This window comes from Leopardus geoffroyi, chromosome A3 (genome assembly GCF_018350155.1).
Source record: "Leopardus geoffroyi isolate Oge1 chromosome A3, O.geoffroyi_Oge1_pat1.0, whole genome shotgun sequence".
Classification (NCBI taxonomy): Eukaryota; Metazoa; Chordata; class Mammalia; order Carnivora; family Felidae; genus Leopardus; species Leopardus geoffroyi.
The window spans coordinates 46,589,474-46,607,319 of NC_059336.1; the positions used below are offsets into that span (position 1 = coordinate 46,589,474).

A 17,846-nucleotide genomic window follows, 5' to 3' on the forward strand; every position below is an offset into this window, starting at 1 on the left:
AGGACTACTGAACCAGTTTGCTGTTGTTTGTGCCACAACTGGATGGAAGCTGGGGCGGGCACTGCAGGTGACACGTACGTGGAGGAAGAAGAGTGGGAGGAAACTACGACCGAGGAACAAGAGTGTCCTCAAGGGCAGATTGTTTCTGTCCATGCGCACTTTCTGAACCGCCTGTGCACCAGCAAGCTGTGATGGAGCCGCCTGACTTGCACGCTCTAATCCTGGTTCGGAGCCGCGGACTCCTCCTGGGTCCCCTCTCCAGGCTTCGGCCTCTTTTCCACGGAAATACAGCCCGGGACCGGGAAGCCGGACTGCCTGGTGGCACTTCCCGGCACTGGGGCAGGGCGCGCAGCGCTGTGTCCAGAAAGCAGAACTCGGGCGCCTCCTGGTGTCGGCTGCGGCGCGCGGCCACTCCAGTTTCTTCCGCCCGAGGCTGTGCGGCTTCTGGTAGCGAGCTGCGCGCTCGGTCAGGTGGCCCGCGGGCCTGCATTTCCATACTTGCTCGGGTGGCGGCGCCAAGGCCTATATCTCCTGTTTATTAATAATGATGCCCCGGGAGAAAAAAAAAATATTAGAGCCTTTAAAAACCAGACTGCGTGAAACAGGGGAGGGTGTGTGTGTGTGTGTGTGTGTGTGTGTGACTTGGGGCGTCGGTGAAAGCAATAAAACTCAGATCGCTTCCTTGGAGAGATAGCAGCGGCTATAATGCGTTGGGGGGATCAGGGGTTTATTTGCAGATCCTGGATAAAAGATGATATATCGACACAGTTTAGAGTGTCATTGCGCCTGGCCTCTCAGGAAGCCACAAGTACATATTTCCTGAAATACCGACCAACATAATATCTAATCCACACGCCACTTAAGTACGGGAGGGGAACCTCAGCATCTCACAAGTTTGCGCCTGGTTTCCTACTTACGGGTGGGGAGACCCCAGCCAGGCAGGATCTGGTGAGCTGGGACGCGCCCTCCCCTCGCTTTTGTCTTCAGTCCAAGTAATCACTTAGTGATGGGCCTTAATAAATACGTCCGAGAACTGTCCTTATGCTTGGTAAATATTGGATTAGCTTTTCAATGACCAGGCTCTTGAAAAGGCTCGAGAAATCCACACCAGGTCTCCACTAAGCCTAACAGTCAATAGGTAAGGAAAATAAGTGCTTTCCCTGGCCAGGGTGGGGAGCGTTGACAAGGGGATTCCTACTCTTAGCAAGTTATCTGATTCTACGAAATATGACAGTAGTACTAAATGGGAAAGGGAGGCCTCCATTTGGGATTAGCTGTACTTTCCACTGACTTAGTTTTGCTCATTAAGGGCTGAGTGACTGTTGCCTAAGGGAGCGACGTGTGTGGGTTCTGTGTTTATTTCCACAGCGTGAGCTCTTTGTTTTAGCACATAGTTTTTTTGTTTAGGGGTTGTTTATGGGAGCTTTTGACCAGGCTATAGGTGGCGGGGGGGGGGGGGGGGGGGGGGGAAGAGGCGCACGGCCCAAATGCTCTCCTACTGCCCCACGATAACTCAGACTGCTTAGGTGAGGCAAAACCCGGCAAATTCCTTGGAAGCTCTGCTCCGTGTCCCCATTACTTAATTTTACTAAAATGATTCAGGAGATACTGAGAATTAAAGCGCAAGTTCCTCTCCCAACGTGAGGAGGGGTGGCGGTGGAAGAAATCTCTGAACCGGCTTCCTTGTCGCACCGAGATGCCAGAGGGATCCCCGCCCATAATTCGAATGACCGGGGGTTGGTAACAGAAGGGTCTAACTCGGCGGCGGAAGTGGCTTCAGAACCAGCTACAGCTGAAACGGAGCTGGGCCAGAACTCAGCGGCCCCCTGGGCCTCCCCGAGTGCTTCCTGCAGTGCGCGGAAGGATGGTTGCGCGCGCCTGGGCGTCGCGACTTGGCGGAAGCATTTACTCTGGAACCTTGAAGTCCATGGAGCCCGAGCATCCCTGACTGAGCCCTGGGCACGTTGGTCTCCTTCTGAGCTGGCGCTGACCAGTGGCTTCCACGCGAAGCTCCCAGGCCGACCAAGCCTAGCTCTCAGTTCCAGCGCACAGAAACACGCAAAGTGCTCGCAAGGAGCCCAAACCCCGAGGGCAGTTTATATACCCGAGTCTGAGTGTTAGAGCCAATGTTTGCTAGAAGAGACAGAGACAGAGAACAGAGACAGACTAGAGAGAAAGAGAGAGGGAGAGAAAGAGGAGAGGGGAGAGAGAGAGAAAAAGAGAGAGAGAGGGATATCCAGCTCTTAGTGTGTCACGGGGCCTAGGCAGGGCAAGCGCCCTCTGAAGCCATCAAAGACAGGGGTGGCTTTTTTTCCCCTCCTCCAACCTCCTCCCCAATAGATATAGCACGAATTTTTAATGCGTCTTCCTTTCACAGACAACAATACAGGGTTTGAAAGCCGGACACAATTTGGGTTTTGTGCGGGTCCCTCCTCGCGCTCCCTCGGCCCAGCTGGCCATATGGAATCCAGCATGGAGCCCGCGGATGACAAAGGGACCCAGTGACAGGCCCAACAAAACCCCAAGGAGACTTCTGCCTGACTCCGGGATTCACTGCCCGCGATAAGCGCGCTGAATGGTGCGGGGTGGAGGGGGAGGGAGAGCGGGCCCCTTCTCCCTCTTCCCCTCTCTCTGTCCCCTGCGATCCTTTCTCTGTCTCTTTTTAATATGCACGCCTCTAACATCCCCGGCTCCCAGCTCTCCCATTGTGCCGTTTTGTGCGGCCCGCTGTAGATTGGGCGAAGATAGACTGCCGAAGCGGACCCCGCTCCGGGTGCGCTCCCAGGGCGCTGGGGTTAGGGCCACACAGGGCTCCGCGGGCGCTTTTATTGACTCCATGGGGACCCGAGGACAGAGAGAGGCGGGCGCCGGACCCACCTCCCCAGCTCCCAGCCGCTCGAGCGCATACCCAGACTGCAGGCCTGCAGTCCTGGACACCGCCCAAAATGCACCCTCAATGCGCCCCCAACGCGCACTCAGTGGAAGTCTTGGAGAATTTAGACCTTCCACCTTGCCTCCTTCCTCTCTGGAAGCCAAAGGGGTTCCTATGATCATTCTTGGTTCCCCCGGAGCCCTAGGGCCTGGGACAGTCAAAATCAACTGGAGTCTTGGAGCTATGCCTCAGGCCTCCTGACAAACCCACTCCAAGAAGTCTTATCTCCCTTCCCGGCGGATTTGGGGGTTACAAGGAAGTCACCGGTGGGGTCTTGAATGCTTGGTATCAGGGCAAGTTGGGCATTCGACTATTGAACAATAAATGATTTGGGGAGAATTCTCTTGGCCTTTACAAATAGCAAGAAGGAAAAACGCCAAACATTTCCAAGCTAGTGTGGGAAACAAAGGGAGACTTCTCAGCATTTAGGAAAACCTGGGTGAACCCGGATGAACCTGGAGATGGGGAAGGACATTTAGGAGGATATTAGAAAGACTCCAGCGCCCTCATTTATCCAGGGGCGGGTGCGCAACGCAGGAATAACGTGTAATCACGTCCCTGGGCGTGTTGCGCTGAGTGCTATTGACGCGCAGATTTGGTCACACGGATAATCATGTTTACTTTAGATATTGAATTAAATCTGATCATCAACTAGAGGGAGCGAGAAAGTCAGCTGGGACCGCTCCCTTTGCTCTGCCTCCTCGCCCCCCCCGCATCCCCTCCCCAGTCATAAAGGTGGAGCTCAAGAGAAAACGAGAGATACAATTTCCGAATGGGGCCGACTTTCAATCCCCAGGCATCTCAGCGCCCGCTGGGCTCTGAGCTACACAGCCCCGGGTATTTTCGGAAATCCGCGAGATAGAGGAGAGAAGTGCCCCCTCCCCCCAAACAGGACCACCTGAGACGCTCCCCTGTGCCGGCAAGTGTGCGCCAGCATCCGCTAAAGAGATCTCCCAGAGACCAGGGTGGGATAAAATCAGTTCCGTACTAGGGAAGGGCCGATGAGCCCTCCCCCGGGCAAGCCGGGGGCTATTCGTTAGCTGCCTGCTCCCCATCCCCCACGACGGCCCTGCAGGCCGGGGCGCACCACCCCACCTCCAAACCCCTACTTTCTAGCAAGCAGTTCGCTCAGGTTCACGTCACAGGGCTGGCCTGGAGTGCCGCGCGCAGCCAAATGCTAGGAGGGGAGGAGGTGTGGGTTCCAGACCCAGGTTTGGGGGCTGGAAACCCAGAAAGGACGGGGGGGGTGAAAGAGGGGGGCGGCAGATTCCACTTGTAAGGATTGCCACTGACTCGGGCTCCCAGGCTCTCCAGGGCCCAGTAGCCTAGAGGAGGCTGCAGCAGCTCCCTCCCTCCCCCACGCCCTGGTCCCCGCGTTCCTTCTTATTGCCAAAACTTCGAGCTCCCCTCTCCGCTCCTCGCCCTGATCTTGGAGCGGTCTCCTAAGCTGCCTCCAGTCAGCGGATTTTGAAAAAGGGGTGGGGAGTAGAGAGAAAGCCGACCAGTCTCAACCTCAGCGTCCCCACCCCCCTTCTCCGCGCGAGGTAAATCAAATGCAACAAAGTGAAAGTCATCGAGTGTAGTGGCTTCAACAGCTTCTCAGGCTGAAGGAGCCACTCGTAGATTTGGGCGAGCGAGGGGGGCTTGCTCCCTTTGCTATGGCGTTTTCCAAAGTCAGTTATCCTCCCGAAGCCAGGACGCTGCGGTCCCCGATTCAGGAGGCGCTAGAGGCCCGGGAGAGGGCAGGCGACCTCGGGCTTCGGGTCGACAGCTCGAAGACCCAAGGCCAAGCGCTCCCGCCCCAGCCCGGGATCTGAGGCGCGGGGCTTGGCCAGCCCGCCCGGGCGAGGCCTGTTTCGCGAGCCTCTCCAGCGCCCTGGGAGTCCCCGGTTCCCTGCCCCGAGGGGAAGCGTGGATGAGGCCTCAGGCCCGGCGCAGGGCGACAAAGTAAGACAAACGGGAGGGCCGGGCTTGGTTTTTTTAAACACAGGATTTTTATTAAAATTCTTATTTAAAAAATCGAAAGCTTTCAGCGCCCGGCGCTCTTGGGGAACCGCACGGAACCGCTGAGCTCCAAGTTCCGGGGCTCAGGACCCGGAGATGGGGCAGGGGGCTTCTCGCCTACACATTTTTTTCTTTTTCATATTTGAGAAATGTTTGCACTGAACAAAGTATAAAAAGAAAAGAAAGCAGGAGTAACCAAACAGAAGCAAACCAAAAACAAACCACAAAGAAAGGAGATGGGCCCCGAGGGAGAACAGGCCCGCACTGAAGATCATTTTGGCAACACTCACCACCGATATTTACAACGAAAAGCGAAATCTGCCACCAGTTGTGAGAACGTTTACATGGCCATAAATATTTAGCATTTTCTTATAAAAAAAAAAAAGGAGGAAAAAATTCTCTATATTTTTAAAGTGTTCTCCACTTGCTTTAGAAGAAGACGGTTGACAATATCGCTACTCACACAAACATATTTTACAAAATTCACAAAAGCGGGGAGGGGGATGTGTTGGTCTTTTTCTCGTTCTCAAGTGAGGACGCTAGCGCTGGGACGATTTGGTTCCCCCCCCCCCGGGGGGAGGCAAAGAAGCGAAGCTGCGCAAACATTCTGTAAACACGGCTTAGAGTTCAGCCCTCTCCAAAGGTTCCGAAAGAGAGAGGGATGGGGCAGAGCTGCGTGGATGGAATCTGCCACTCCAGGGAGTCTCAGGCAACCTCCCGGCGCCTCCCCAACGGAGCCAAGAGTCAGCTCGACTCCAGAATAATAGTTATAATAATAATAATAATAACCACCGTAAGGACCGAGTCCTCCTCGCCGCCGCCGCCGCCGCCGGGGTGGGGCCTGGGCCTAGGGCCGCGAGTCTCGGAGGGGCGGCGCTCACCAAGTCCACTGCTGGGCCTGGACAAGGGGGTGTGCTGTCGGGTACTGGGGGGTGCTGGCCGAGCTGTACTGGGCGTTGTACTGCATGTGCTGCAGAGACTGCGCGCTGTAGGCCGAAAAGGGGATGCCCGCCTGGAAGGTGGCGGCTGCCAGGTCCTGGGCTTTGAGCGCGTGGCACGGTTTGCCGTCCCTGACCAAAACGGGCACGGCCACCCGGCGCGGCGAGGGTAGGGGTGTCACCTCCATACCTTTCTCCGCCCGGGCGCGCTTCATCTTGTAGCGGTGGTTCTGGAACCAGATCTTGACCTGCGTGGGCGTGAGGCGGATGAGGCTGGCCAGGTGCTCGCGCTCGGGCGCCGACAGGTACCGCTGCTGCCGGAAGCGCCGTTCCAGCTCATAGGTCTGCGCCTTGGAGAAGAGCACCCGCCGCTTCCGCTTCTTGCCCGCGTCCCCCCCGCCGCCCGGGGTCTCCTTGTCATTGTCCGGTGACTCGTCGGCCGAGGGCTCCGGGGACTTGGAGCTTGAGTCCTGGGGCGCCGCGCCGGCCGCCAGCCCATGCACTGGGGGAGAGAGAAGCGCGTCAGGCGCCTGGAGGCCGCGCGCCGGCACAGCCAGACCCTGAGCGCCCGGGATCCTCCGTGCGCCCTCGGCCCTCGGCGCCGCGAAGCCTGGCCTTACTGCCTTCGCCTTGACCCCCGCCCTGATCCCTGCACGAGAAAACCGTTGGCTTCCCCCAGGGGAAAGAGGAAAAACGACTTGAGTGGGGGGCTCCAGACTCGCGTTTCTAGGGGTTCTCACAGTGTGGGTGCATATTTGGGGGGAGTGGCGCGCGGAGAAGATCGTTGCGGGTTAAGGGCTCCGGCCCCCTTAAGCAGTTTCCTCTCCGGAGGAACGTGGGTAGATTTTTAAAAGAAAACCCCCACAATCCCGGCATTGATCGGCTCGGCCATTTAAGGAAGGTTTTTGGGGGCTTTCGTTTTTGCTTTCGGACTTTCTGGACACCCTCCGCACCGCACAAAGCGTCCTCTATGATCTTGCAAGGGGGCAGGGTGAGCTATTTATACCCGAGCTACCGGGAGCCTCCCCCACCCTCTACCCGTACCCCGAGGCTCGCTGGCTCGCTCCAGTGCTCCAGGCCAGTCTCTCCTGTCTGTGGGGATGGGGGGAGTGGGGGGGAGGGTTCCGACCGGAGCCATCAGTCCTGGGTTGACTTCTGTAACCAGCCCTTTGGGAGGTATTCCCCTCCCCTCCCCCTCGTTTCCCCAATTTCTTGCTTTGAAAAAAACATCCGAGACCAAGTCTTTTTCCGGTACGGGGATGGGCGGGGGGGCGGGGGGTTGAAAAGGGGGAAAGAGCTAGGGCATCATTAACAAGTGTTAAAAATCTTTCCAGAAGAGCAGGGCGAGGGGTCTGAGTTTAGATGGCTCCTTCCCCTTTCTCCCCCAGTGTCCATCCCGAGCTTCAGACACGGGAAGAGAGGCGCTACGGCCGCAGCGGCCAAGTTTCGCTACTTACGGGAGTACTGGAGGCCCTCGGTGCTGGCCAGCCAGCGCGTATATGGGTTGTCGCTGCTGTCGTAGAAGGGGTTCTTCAGGGGCAGGCTCTGCACCGTGTCCAGGGTGCCCTGCCCCAGCGGCCCGGCCCTCTTGGCGGGCTCCGGCCCCTCGCTCTCCTCCTCTGGCCCTTCGGCCACCGAGCCCTCCTCATCGTTGGTGTCCGGCAGGTCCAAGATGTCCTTGACCGAAAACCCCGTCTTTGTGTTGGTCAGCGACATGGCTCAGGACCCCGCAATTTATGCAGCAAAGTTGTAGCTTCACTTGGTCAATTCGTGGCGCTCCCCAGTTGGGGCGGGGAGGGGGTATGGGGGGGGAGGGATAGGGGGAGGGGAGGAGGGGGTGGGCTTTAATTATTGAGATAATTATTATTTTAAAAAAGCGAAAGAAACTATAAGGAAGGGTAGGGGAGAAAAAAAGGCCAAAAGCAACGCCTGTGTCTTCTCTGAAACCACGCTGAAATGGACGCGGGGACTGGGCGGGCCAGTGCGCCGAGCGCTGCGGGCCGGGCCCTAGTTTGTAACTCCAGGAGGGGTGCCAAGGAGGCGTCAGCTCGGGCTCCGGCGGCCGCTCGGCGCGCGGTGGCGGCTGGTGGCGAGGAAAAAATGGGCCATTGCCCGAGCGATCAGTCCATATAAGGCTGGGCTCCACTCACGAACCTGGGGAGAGGGGGGAGAAGAGGGGGAGAAAGAGAGGGAGGGAAAGAGAGGGAGGGAGGGGGAGCCAGAGAGGGAGCGAGAGAAGGGTGGAAAAAAAAGGGGGGGAGACATTAAAACGCAAAGGTTGGACACGTGTGGGCGGGTCTTGGAAGTCAAGTGGATGAAGACAGTATTTGCAGATGTGAAATTGTGGGTTTTGGGGAGCTCCGCGCTCCCAGCCAACGGCCCTCTAGAGCAAGATGAGAGGTGTAACGTGTCAATTAATTGCAAAGACGGGGCGAGCCTTTTTTACCCAGTATTTACATACAAAGGACCACCGCGTCGCTCGCGAGTCCACACACTTGAAAAGGCCGTTTTAACAAATTGCATCTTTAAAAAAGCGGAGGAGGAGGAGGAGAGAAAACAAAACAGAAACCGAGAGGAGCAAACACACACACACACACACACACACACACACACACACACACACCAAAAACAAAAAACAAAGCAAAAAAAAAAAAAAACCCAAAAAAACCCCAAAACTCAAAAAACCAATCTTAACATTCACCGGTTCCTACCTCCCCGCCCCCGTGCGCCCGCCCCCAGCAAGCCAGAAAATTGGCGATTTGTGGTGCCTTTGGAAAAGGGGGAGGGGGCGAAGGCTGAGCCGCGGAAATCTCTCCTCCTCATCGCTGGTGGTTCCCTAAACAAGATCCGGTTCAAATGGCAAGAGCCCAACTTCTGTAAGCCTCCTAGGTCAATATTTTGGTTGAGGCTTAAGGATGAGTACTAGAAATGACAAGGCAAGTAATTGATTCTAGTTAACGCCGAAAGAGCCCGAAACCCAGGAGAGGGATCGGCTTGGGGCCGGCCGGAGCCACCACCAAACGACCCCACCCCCCTCCAGCCACCCTTTATTTGCTAAAGACTTATTTATTTCCTTCACTCCGCCTCTCTCTCCCCAACCCCCTTCCTTTTCTAAGCGGCCCGGGAGGACTGCGCAGTTCACTCGCTGCTTTGCGGGCGGCCCAGGGAGGGGCGGGTGGGGGGTAGGGAACTCGAACTTGGGCTGGGTTCTGTCCCCTGCCCCGCCGCCTCTGGGCTCCGCGGGCCGCGGGCCGCGGGTAGAGGAAAGGGCAGACGGCCCCGAGCCCTTCTTGCCCATTATTATGCCTCGACCTTCCAGCCCCCTCTCTCTCCAGCCTCCAGCAGAGGTGGAGCGTTAGGAAGGGAGAGGGGAGGAGTGGAGAGACAGGGGCGCTGTATCCAGCCCGGGTGAGGACCCCGAAAGCCACGGGGGAGGGGGTCGCAGGGTAGGCGGATGGTGCTGTTTTCTTCGGAGTTTTCTTCTCTCAAGCAAGTCCTTAAATTTCGTCTCCTTTTAGTCACCCCAGGAGCGCAATGGGAGTACTAGCTCCAGGCTCCCAGCGGGCATTAGGTTTGTGTGAAGTTTCCAACCTTTCGCCAGCCTGGGAACTGAACTTTCCTGGGGCAGCACCTTCTCTGGGGCGCTGGGGAAGAGAAGTCAAAGCAGTACTTCCCGCCCCTCTTTCCAGTTTTTTTTTTTTTTGTCGGGGAGGGAGCAGTTGAGGGGTAAGGTTTGCTACCTGAGGCTCCTGTCCGTCCCAGAAATGCGTCTTGAAGGTGCTTTGCCCGGGGGTGGGGGTGGGGTGGGAAGGAACAGAAAGGGCCGCGCGCGGAGCTCCGGGTCTCGCCTTCCCCTCTGCCCTTAGCCCCACGGCGCGGAGCGGAACGCGCGGACGCCCCGTCTGCTCCACGCTCAGCTGCGGCGGCCGCCTCGCCCCTGCCGCCCCCGGGTTGCCAGCGACCGGCGAGGGCGGCTCTCCTCGAGCCGTTCGGCGGCTTTCTGCAGCCCTGGCTGCCTCGCCCCCAGTATGTGACGTGGGTGACAATGGCCCAGGTTAGAGCGAGCCCCTCGTCGGCGCGTCCTGGGTGGTCGGACCCGGGCAAACACAAATACAAACCGATTGCTAAGCTGCGGACAATGAGCGAAATGTAGACAAATGTCCCGCTCCCGTTGGAAGCCTTTGTCCCGGCTCGGTTTTTGCATTTATTTCAGTGGCGAAATAATACATGATTGACGCTCTCTTTCAACGTGTCCTAACTGTTTGGAATAAATCTAAGGCTGTTCCTAGTTGTCATGGCGTTCAACCCTTTTCAATGGACTATCTCTTCATTCATTTCTGAATCCGTCCACAATATTAAGGAAACCCCTTCATGTCGACGCTCCCCATTCCTCTCTTTCTCCTCCTACTTTTTCTTTTCTCCTTTCTCCCCCTCCTTCCTCTTTTTTTCCCTGCAAGAATTAGAAACTGGTTTGAATCGTGTTCCTCGAACCCCTTACTTTTCGTGCTTTTTTCTTCTCTCTCTCTCCAGTCTCTGTCTTTCCCAGCCTCTCTCCCCATTGCCTCCCCCTCCCCCCTTTCACGTGGGAGCTCTCTGCCCTGTCCTGTCGGAGCGAGGAAGTTGGTTCTCCAGGAGTTGGGGGGTGGGGGGAGGCAGGCGGGCTGAGTTTGGAAACAGAGGCAGGCTGGGCCTGCCCCTAGCCATTGTTAGTCCACTGCTAAATAAATAACTGGTGAGAGAAAGTTCCTCAACGCAAGCATTGCAGAAAATACCCTCCTGTGGTTCCTCCCCTTGCTCCTCTCTCCCAAGGAGGGGGGTGTCTTGGGGACTAGTGCAGTTTCCAGGGATGGGGAAGGGCCAGAAATGAGTCTGGTTGGGCCAGGTCAATCAATTCTTGGGTTAGGTGAAAAATGGTCTTTTGGCAAGAAGTGTCCCTTTTTGCACATCCTCAGAGCCATCTTGGGGGGGGGGTGTGTCACCTCCAGGCTCCCTCTCAGAGTTCGCTCATTTCCTCACCTTGGAACCACCTAGCTCCATTCCCAAAGTCTCCCTCCCTTCCTCCAACTTAGAGGGCCTTTCTCCCAAGATGTAATCATCCTGCCCTCATTTGTCTGGGCCCCTCCCTTCTCCCTGGGAGCCTCCACGGTAGGCCAAGCACCTGAGAGACCACTATTTTCCCACCGGAATCCAGGCTCCTGGGAATTCATCATGGAGAGGGAGTGCTGACAATGGGGCCTGGAGAAGGAGACCCCTAGCTCAATTCTGGAAGGTTGAGCTCCCCAACCGTTACTGCTCCCTTGGTCTCCACTAGGCAGAGAACTTCCACACCTCAAGTCACAGGGTTCCCTTCCAGGAGCACTGGCGGGGCCACACTTTTCCTGCCAGCACAGGCCAGTGGCTGGATATCAGCTTCCTCCTCCACGTTCACCCCAGCTCGGACTCGCATTTTTCTTTCCCTTGGTCTCGGGAACCTCCGCCTCGCCTCCAGCAGCCGCGCTCCGCTCCCCGCGGAGCCGGAGCCTCTGCGCTCAGGGTCTCTCTCCTGGGACCTCGCGAGTCCATTTTCCCCATCGCTTCGTCGCCCGTGTGGTTCCCGCGTCCGCTTCCAGAGCGCTGACATTTGCAATTGAAAAGGCGCAGGGAGACCGCTGGGAGGCTCATAATTGAAGGGGAGAAACTCTGCTTGTTAGAGGAAGATCATAAAATGCAAGTCCCCCAGGAGTGGCCTGCGGACGCTGGGAGGCCGGCGCCGGACCAGCTGGCTGCCCGGGGCAAGTCCTGTGCCAAAGCACGCTCCAAGTTCTACCCGATTTTGTGCAGCAGGGACGAGCCGGGGCCCAGGACCAAACGCACCTTTCCAAACAAATTAAACAGGTGATTGCATTCCAAGGACTCCTCAAGAGGTCTCTTTGGGAGCACCCCAGCCTGGCCTTGCCCAGCCTTTTCCAGCCGGAGATCTCGTGTCCAGGGAGATCCCATGCGCCCAGCAAGCTGAAGACCCAGCTCCACACCCCTGTCCCATCTCTAGAATCCTTTATTAATATCCCCACTACCCACACCCTGTCAGTTCTAAACAATGCGTGTCGCCTGGCACCAGTTTCAGCTGTACTTGGATGTGCTCTAGTCTCCCCAACTGGGTACTTTAATAAATTCTCTCCAGGTTCCATCTTGCAGCCAGGAGAAGACACTGTCCTGGTTCCACCACATTTGGGTTGGGGCTTTAAGCTCTGCTGGCGGTGAAGGACTGGTGAGCGCTCTGCTAGGGGCCTTCTGCGGCTGCAAACTTGGGGAAGAAGTTGAGATGGGTGCTGGAAGTTTGATCTTAGCATGTTCTAGGCCTGAGATAGTTTGGGTGTCTTTGGTGTGCAGCACCAACTAGCACCCCTTGCCAGGGTTATCAGGGCAGCTAGAAGTCCTTGTCCCTGGTGTTCATCCTCAGCGTTGGGGTTCCAGGTGCTCTAGAAATCTCAGAAGTCTGTATTCCTTCTTCTGGCGTTTAGTATGGGTGCAAAGGGAAGCGCAGCCCCCCCCCCCCAGGGCAGGTGGGGGAGAGGGACAAAGGAATCTTTTTCCCTAGAGGCCAGACGGAACCTCCTTTGGGAGGTTTCTCAGGCGGCTAAGCTTCCCTCTGCCGCTCTGGGTTCCGGAGGGACTGAAGCGCAGGCGGCTGGAGAGGGCGGCTTGGGGAGCTAAACAATCGCCGGAGGCCCAGGAGGGGAGGTGAATGTACACAGGCTAAGTGGCCCCACTCCAGGACAAGTGGCCCTCCAAGTCGGCCCAGTGTTTACCTGTTTACTTTCCCAGGTAGCTCAAACACGAGCGCCTTTTCTGAGCTCCGGAGCATGTGGACGGCCCTGGTGCGCCCTGCGTCCCAGCTTCTCATTTGCCCCACAACGCAGCTTTACCGTCCCTCCGGCTGGGGGAGGGGTGAGGTCCAAAACGCAGGAAACCAGGCAAGAAAGGAAGATACTTGTGGAAAGTGAGGAGAGGCCTGGGTACACCCCACGCCTGGGAGCCCGGCTTGGTGTGCCCGTTGATGAAGTGGGCGTGCTGGGGTGGCATTCGGCCCCGCCCCCACACCTCTCCATCTCCGTTCTGGGCTAGAGAGCCTCTTGGGAGCCCGCTCTGCTCACATCCTTCCCCTTTCAGGCTGGTGAAAACTTGCAGCTTGCGTGCGTCCTCCAGGGGAGTTTAGGGCAGAAAAAGTCCTGGGGAGCACCTTGTGGGTCAGTTCTAAAGAGGGGTGGCCTTGAGGAGCCCAAAGCTTCCGCAGCGCTAGGTGGCACCCCTCACCCTCCCTACCCACAAATCGCCTCCAGTCATTAAAAATACAAGGTCTTTCCCCTTTATTTGGAAACACTGATTTGTTTGATTTCATTCTTTTTCTTCTTCCTTTTTGGAGCGAAAGAGGTAGAAAAGAAACTCCTTCCCTGGTACAGTATGTGGCTGAGCTCTCAGTTCCCCGCACATCCCATCTCGGATAACAACCTTCAAGTGGATTAATTTATTGTCTGGTTAGCGCCAAGGTGCAAGCGCTTGTCTTCATTCACTCCCGAAACAAAGCGCGTTGCACCTTCCTGCTCTGGCGAGGATTAGAGGCGCGCACACAAAGGTTTTGTCGGAGGGGGAAGGTTTATTTTATCGCGGGTTGGAGACTCGGAGCGTGGCGTGCACTCGAAATCAGTGGGGGAAGGAAAATGTCGCCCAGTCTGGTCCCTGAGCCGGGAGATAAAGACGCTCACCTTTAAGAGGCACACCTCCCAAACTGCCCGATGGCGGCTTGGATATCAGGTGGGGGTTGCAGGAAGCAAGGTGTGAGCTCTGACCTCCCGATGAAAGAAGTCGAGGTGTGTGGCCCAGGGTACCACCCCAAGCAGAGACGTTTCCTAACCAGAAAACTGAAAGTCAGGCTTTTCTCTGGTGGGTTCAAGCACCAACTGGCATTGCTTTCTGCTCCTGGGAGAAGGAAAGTGAGTCCTTGCAGCCTGTGTTGCGGAGGCCTAAAGCCCAGTCAGAGTACAACTTTCTGAGGCCAGGCCACCACAGGGGCAAATCTCTGGCAGGAGAGACCCACAGCCATTGGACCAGATGGCCAGAAAGTGGGGGCTAATGAGAAGGGAAAGAAAATTTCAGTCCCCTTTGGGTTCAAGCATAAGGTGAGTTTTTTCCTTCTTTGGTTAATAGTATGTTAACTCTGAAAATTGACCCAGAAGGACAATCCTTCCAAGTCACCAAGAAGGTGACTTCTTGGACAGATAAGTTTTCCAGGCCCAGAGAAGGAGCTCAGATTCTGTGTCTGGGAAAAAGCGCCTCCCCCCACTTAGTAGCCACTCTGAGAAGGAAAGAAGACCTGATCTTGGCACCTAGAGCTTGGATTTCCCCTGCAATTAATTGTGGGGGCAGCTAGCAGGCATCTTAGTGAACTATCTTCCCCTAGTCTTTTTTTCAAGGTGAAATACATAACACTTCCCAATTATCTGCCTCAAATAGGAAAGAAAGAAGGAAAGAAAGAAAGAAAGAAAGAAAGAAAGAAAGAAAGAAAGAAAGAAAGGCAACTATCTCCCGAGGACATAAATTGTAATAGAAATTAGGATTTCTCTATTAATCAGCCTCATTGTGTGGGCGTAAAACCCCGAGGACATATGTTAGGACTTTGATAAATGCACTTTAATGACATCTTTGAAAATGCATCCAATAAAATAAAAGGCGAGAAAAGCCGTTTAACTTTCATGGATGTTAAATTGAACACGAAATGTGGCTCGGGGCACGCTACAAAATGGAACCGGCCTCCCTCCAATATTTTCTTTAAAAACGCAGCTCTAAGCCCCCCTTGGGCCAAATGAGCCTGTCCCAGCCAATCCATTGTCACTGGTTTATTGGGGAACCAAACGCCACGTCCCCCCGGGGCGAACCCCTTTGCTTTATTCGTTCGCGCTGCTCTGATGATTAAATATGTTACAATGAGATTACACAGCGTCAGTGTTGCCTTCAGGAACGTTCGTCCAGCCAAGCCCGACCTTCCCCCCGATAAGGGCGATTTCAATGCAGGAGATTTGGGTTTCTCAAAGAAACACGACGCTGAAAGCACGTTCTTATCTGAATATACTTCTTAGCACGTGACAAAATCATTACCACAAGACTTGGAAAAACAAGCGGCCTCTTCTAATGGGTTAGTATTCAACACCCAACGCTGGGTCGGGCGGGCTGATGTGCAATGTAGTCATTGCCGGCGCAGGGAAGCCATGCTCTCAGCCTGCGCTGAAACAGGCTAGGGCCAGGCAGGACGAGGAACCGATCTGCGAGGGCACTGGAGGGAAGGGGTCCTAGGGATCTCCTTCTCAGGTCTTCAATCTGAGCACCAGAGGTCTGCGACCCTCCTCCAGACGCAACGCCCTCTTTTCACCCCCCCCCCCCCCCCCCCCGGCGCCACCAGCGTGGAGCAGGCGCTAGAGGCGCACCAAAGGGCCCCTTGCTCCTTGCGGTGTTTGTGTGTGGCTGGGGGAAAGGGTTGGAGCTGAGGGGGCGCCCCTGGGAGACCAGGACCTCAGCAGACCCCACAGAGGCTCATTTCTGATCCTCTGGCGATCTCTACTGACGCAAACGAGAACTGTCTGGTGCCCGGCGAGGCCCGGGAGACACTCGCCCCCTCAAAGTCCAAGCTTAGGCCGCCTTCTCTTCCCCCCTACCACGGCTCGCTCCCCCGCGCTGGGCCTTCCTGCCTGCGACTCCCGCCACTTACCCTCCTTCTGCTACCTTGCGGTCCGGTTCCGCCGGAGAACCCCTTTCTCCACTAGGCGCCACCTCCAAATTACCTTCGGGACTTCTGCCTCCGCCTTAACCCCCAGTCCCGACCACCCACTGCTCACAGCAGGAGACTCACCGGGCGGAGGTGGGTGCAGAGGCGCGCCCTCCCTTACGGCGGCCAGGGCAGCCCCGGAGCATCCGGCACCCGGCAGTGGAGAGGGGGCTGGCGAGGCGCCCTGAGCGCCCGCTCCGCCTCCCACTCCCGGCGCCGCGACTACAGCCGTGCAGCATTTCAAGGCGCGTCTTTATCTAGCCCTCCACCTACTCGGACCCCCCACCCCCAACCTCGGGCGCCCCTCCCCCACCGCGCGCCCTCCCGGGCGGGGCTTGCAACACCGCCGCGGCCCTCCACCTCCCCTCCTCCCGGCCGCGCACCTGCCCAGCCCCACCGGGCAGTCCCGTTTCAGCGGCTCCGCGGGAAAGCGCACGGCGTCAGGAGCACTTGGCCTAGGCTGCAGGTAAAACTTTTACCGTCTGGGGGCGCGAGGGGAGGGACCGGCCCCTCCCCGAGTGCCTCCGCCCCCCTAGACCAGCAGAGTCCGCTGATGACTTCGGACGCCCTGCACTTGCCCACCTGCTGCTTCCGGACTCCACGGCTTGGGGACAGAGCCCAGTCGGGCGCCGCGAATGGGAGGGGCGCTCCAGAGGGTGCGCGGAGGACTCAAAGCCTGGCACAGCCTGGCCGGACGTCAGTGCCCCAAGACCCCTCTCCCTTGGCCCGCAGAGACAGCGCCTGGAGCTCGTTCCGTTCCCCGGCAGCAGCGGAGGCCCGCGCCTGACCGCGAGGGGCGACGCCGACTCCACTGCGGCTCTCGGGCTCCGCCGGGTTCCTCGCGCCCCCCAGTACGCCCGCCCCGCATGCGAGCGGGAGGCTCACCTGGAGCGCGGCCGAGCCGCTGGGGCCAGGGCTCCACCAGCGCGCAGGTCCCCGGCCGCTCTTTATCCCAAGCTGCGGAGTGGCGGGCACTCGGGCAGTGGCGCTGCGCGGCCGGCCGGCGAGCGCTCCCCCTCCCGGCTCCGGCTCCCGGCCCGGCGGCCCCACCCTCCCGACTCCGGGCCCCGAGGCAGCCGCGCAGCCTCCGCGGAGGGGGCCGCTCCCCAGCGCCGCGCGCGCTCTGTTTGTTTTCCTTGCCCGACTGACGTGAGTCAAAATATTGGCCATATGTTCAGCGGTAATAAATTGGGTATGAGCGCAAACACACTTGGGCTTCGATGGCTCTTTCAGCTGCCACATGGCGGGCTTCGGGGGGGAGGGAGCTGCCACTTTGCCTCGGCCCCGACCCCCCCCAAACAAGCGGGTAGATGCCCTCTCCCTAGCGTCCCTCTGAGCTGGAGATTGGGACCCCAGATATCTCCTCTTCTTTGCCCCTCCTCGGTCGCAACCGTGCCTTGGACCCTGCAGCCTAGAGCCGGGGCTGCTGTTAACAAGGTCGCCATCTATAAATTGCTCGGTCGCTAAGACGCCATAAAACCGAAGGGCCAGATGTGGCACGTTATTTATGTGTGAAACAGCGTTTACATTAGATACGCCGACCCAAGGCCGATAGCACGACTTCTCGGGAGGTCACAGACCTCTCGCCCCGGGCTATAGGCTCCGCCCCCAGGACGCTTACCCCCTCCAGATTGAGGGGTGTTGGTCTTTCTGGGAAAGGGGTTCAGCTCTCTGCGGCCTAGGAAGAAAGTGATTTCAGTGCACCCGTGCCAAGGTGCCACCTGTCCAGGATTAGAGACAGCCTCTGGGATTTATTTCTGTAGTTTTTCTGTTTCCTTTTTTTTTTTTTTTTCCTCAGAGGGCCTGGGAGGCTGTTTCATTTTCCAGGCGGTGGATACGTTCCATGGGACTTTGGTCTGAACAGGAAAGGTGGCATTTCAAAGCTGAAGATTTTCGGCCCTGTGAGATTTGAGGATGGGAGCTCCCTGACTCCTGAGGGAGGGTTTTTTTTTGAAGGGGGCAGAGATGCAATTGGAACAGTCCACCTGGCTGAGGGAGCAACTGAGATTAGTCCTACCTCAAACCTGACTGTGGACTCCAGTGTCAGATGTCACCCACCTTATTTAAATTAAATGGGAGCCAAGGCACTCAGACAGAGGCAATCCTGGCATTGGACATGAAATTGGAGCTGCCCTGTGTGCTTCAGGAAAGGGAGGTAAATACTGTGTAGTAATAG

The 17,846-nt window shown here is 57.2% G+C and overlaps 1 protein-coding gene across 5 annotated transcripts; it reads right to left on the reverse strand.

Annotated features, from left to right (window-relative positions):
* Positions 1–4,903: 4,903 nt before the first annotated feature.
* NKX2-2 (NK2 homeobox 2) lies at positions 4,904–16,684 on the reverse strand. Of its 5 annotated transcripts, XM_045445474.1 has the most exons (4): positions 16,556–16,674; positions 13,617–13,760; positions 7,332–8,028; positions 4,904–6,376 (listed from the first exon to the last, which is right to left on the reverse strand). In XM_045445474.1, the coding sequence occupies exons 3-4, from the start codon at positions 7,588–7,590 to the stop codon at positions 5,814–5,816; spliced, it is 822 nt and encodes a 273-aa protein (XP_045301430.1). In that variant the 5' UTR covers positions 7,591–8,028; positions 13,617–13,760; positions 16,556–16,674; the 3' UTR covers positions 4,904–5,813. The 5 variants fall into 5 exon arrangements, with proteins under 5 accessions (XP_045301430.1, XP_045301432.1, XP_045301433.1 ...); XM_045445476.1 differs by lacking the exon at positions 13,617–13,760 and having other exon boundaries at positions 16,556–16,684; XM_045445477.1 differs by lacking the exons at positions 13,617–13,760; positions 16,556–16,674 and adding an exon at positions 15,755–15,861.
* Between the last annotated feature and the right edge of the window lie 1,162 nt (positions 16,685–17,846).

What these genes read in the sequence shown, in the direction of transcription:
- NKX2-2 (XM_045445476.1), bottom strand. Translation starts at nt 7,590, where the DNA reads ATGTCGCTGACCAACACAAAGACGGGGTTTTCGGTCAAGGACATCTTG. An exon ending in CGAGGGCCTCCAGTACTCCC is followed by an intron (nt 6,377 to 7,331) that starts GTAAGTAGCGAA and finishes TCTCTCCCCCAG; the next exon opens with TGCATGGGCTGGCGGCCGGC.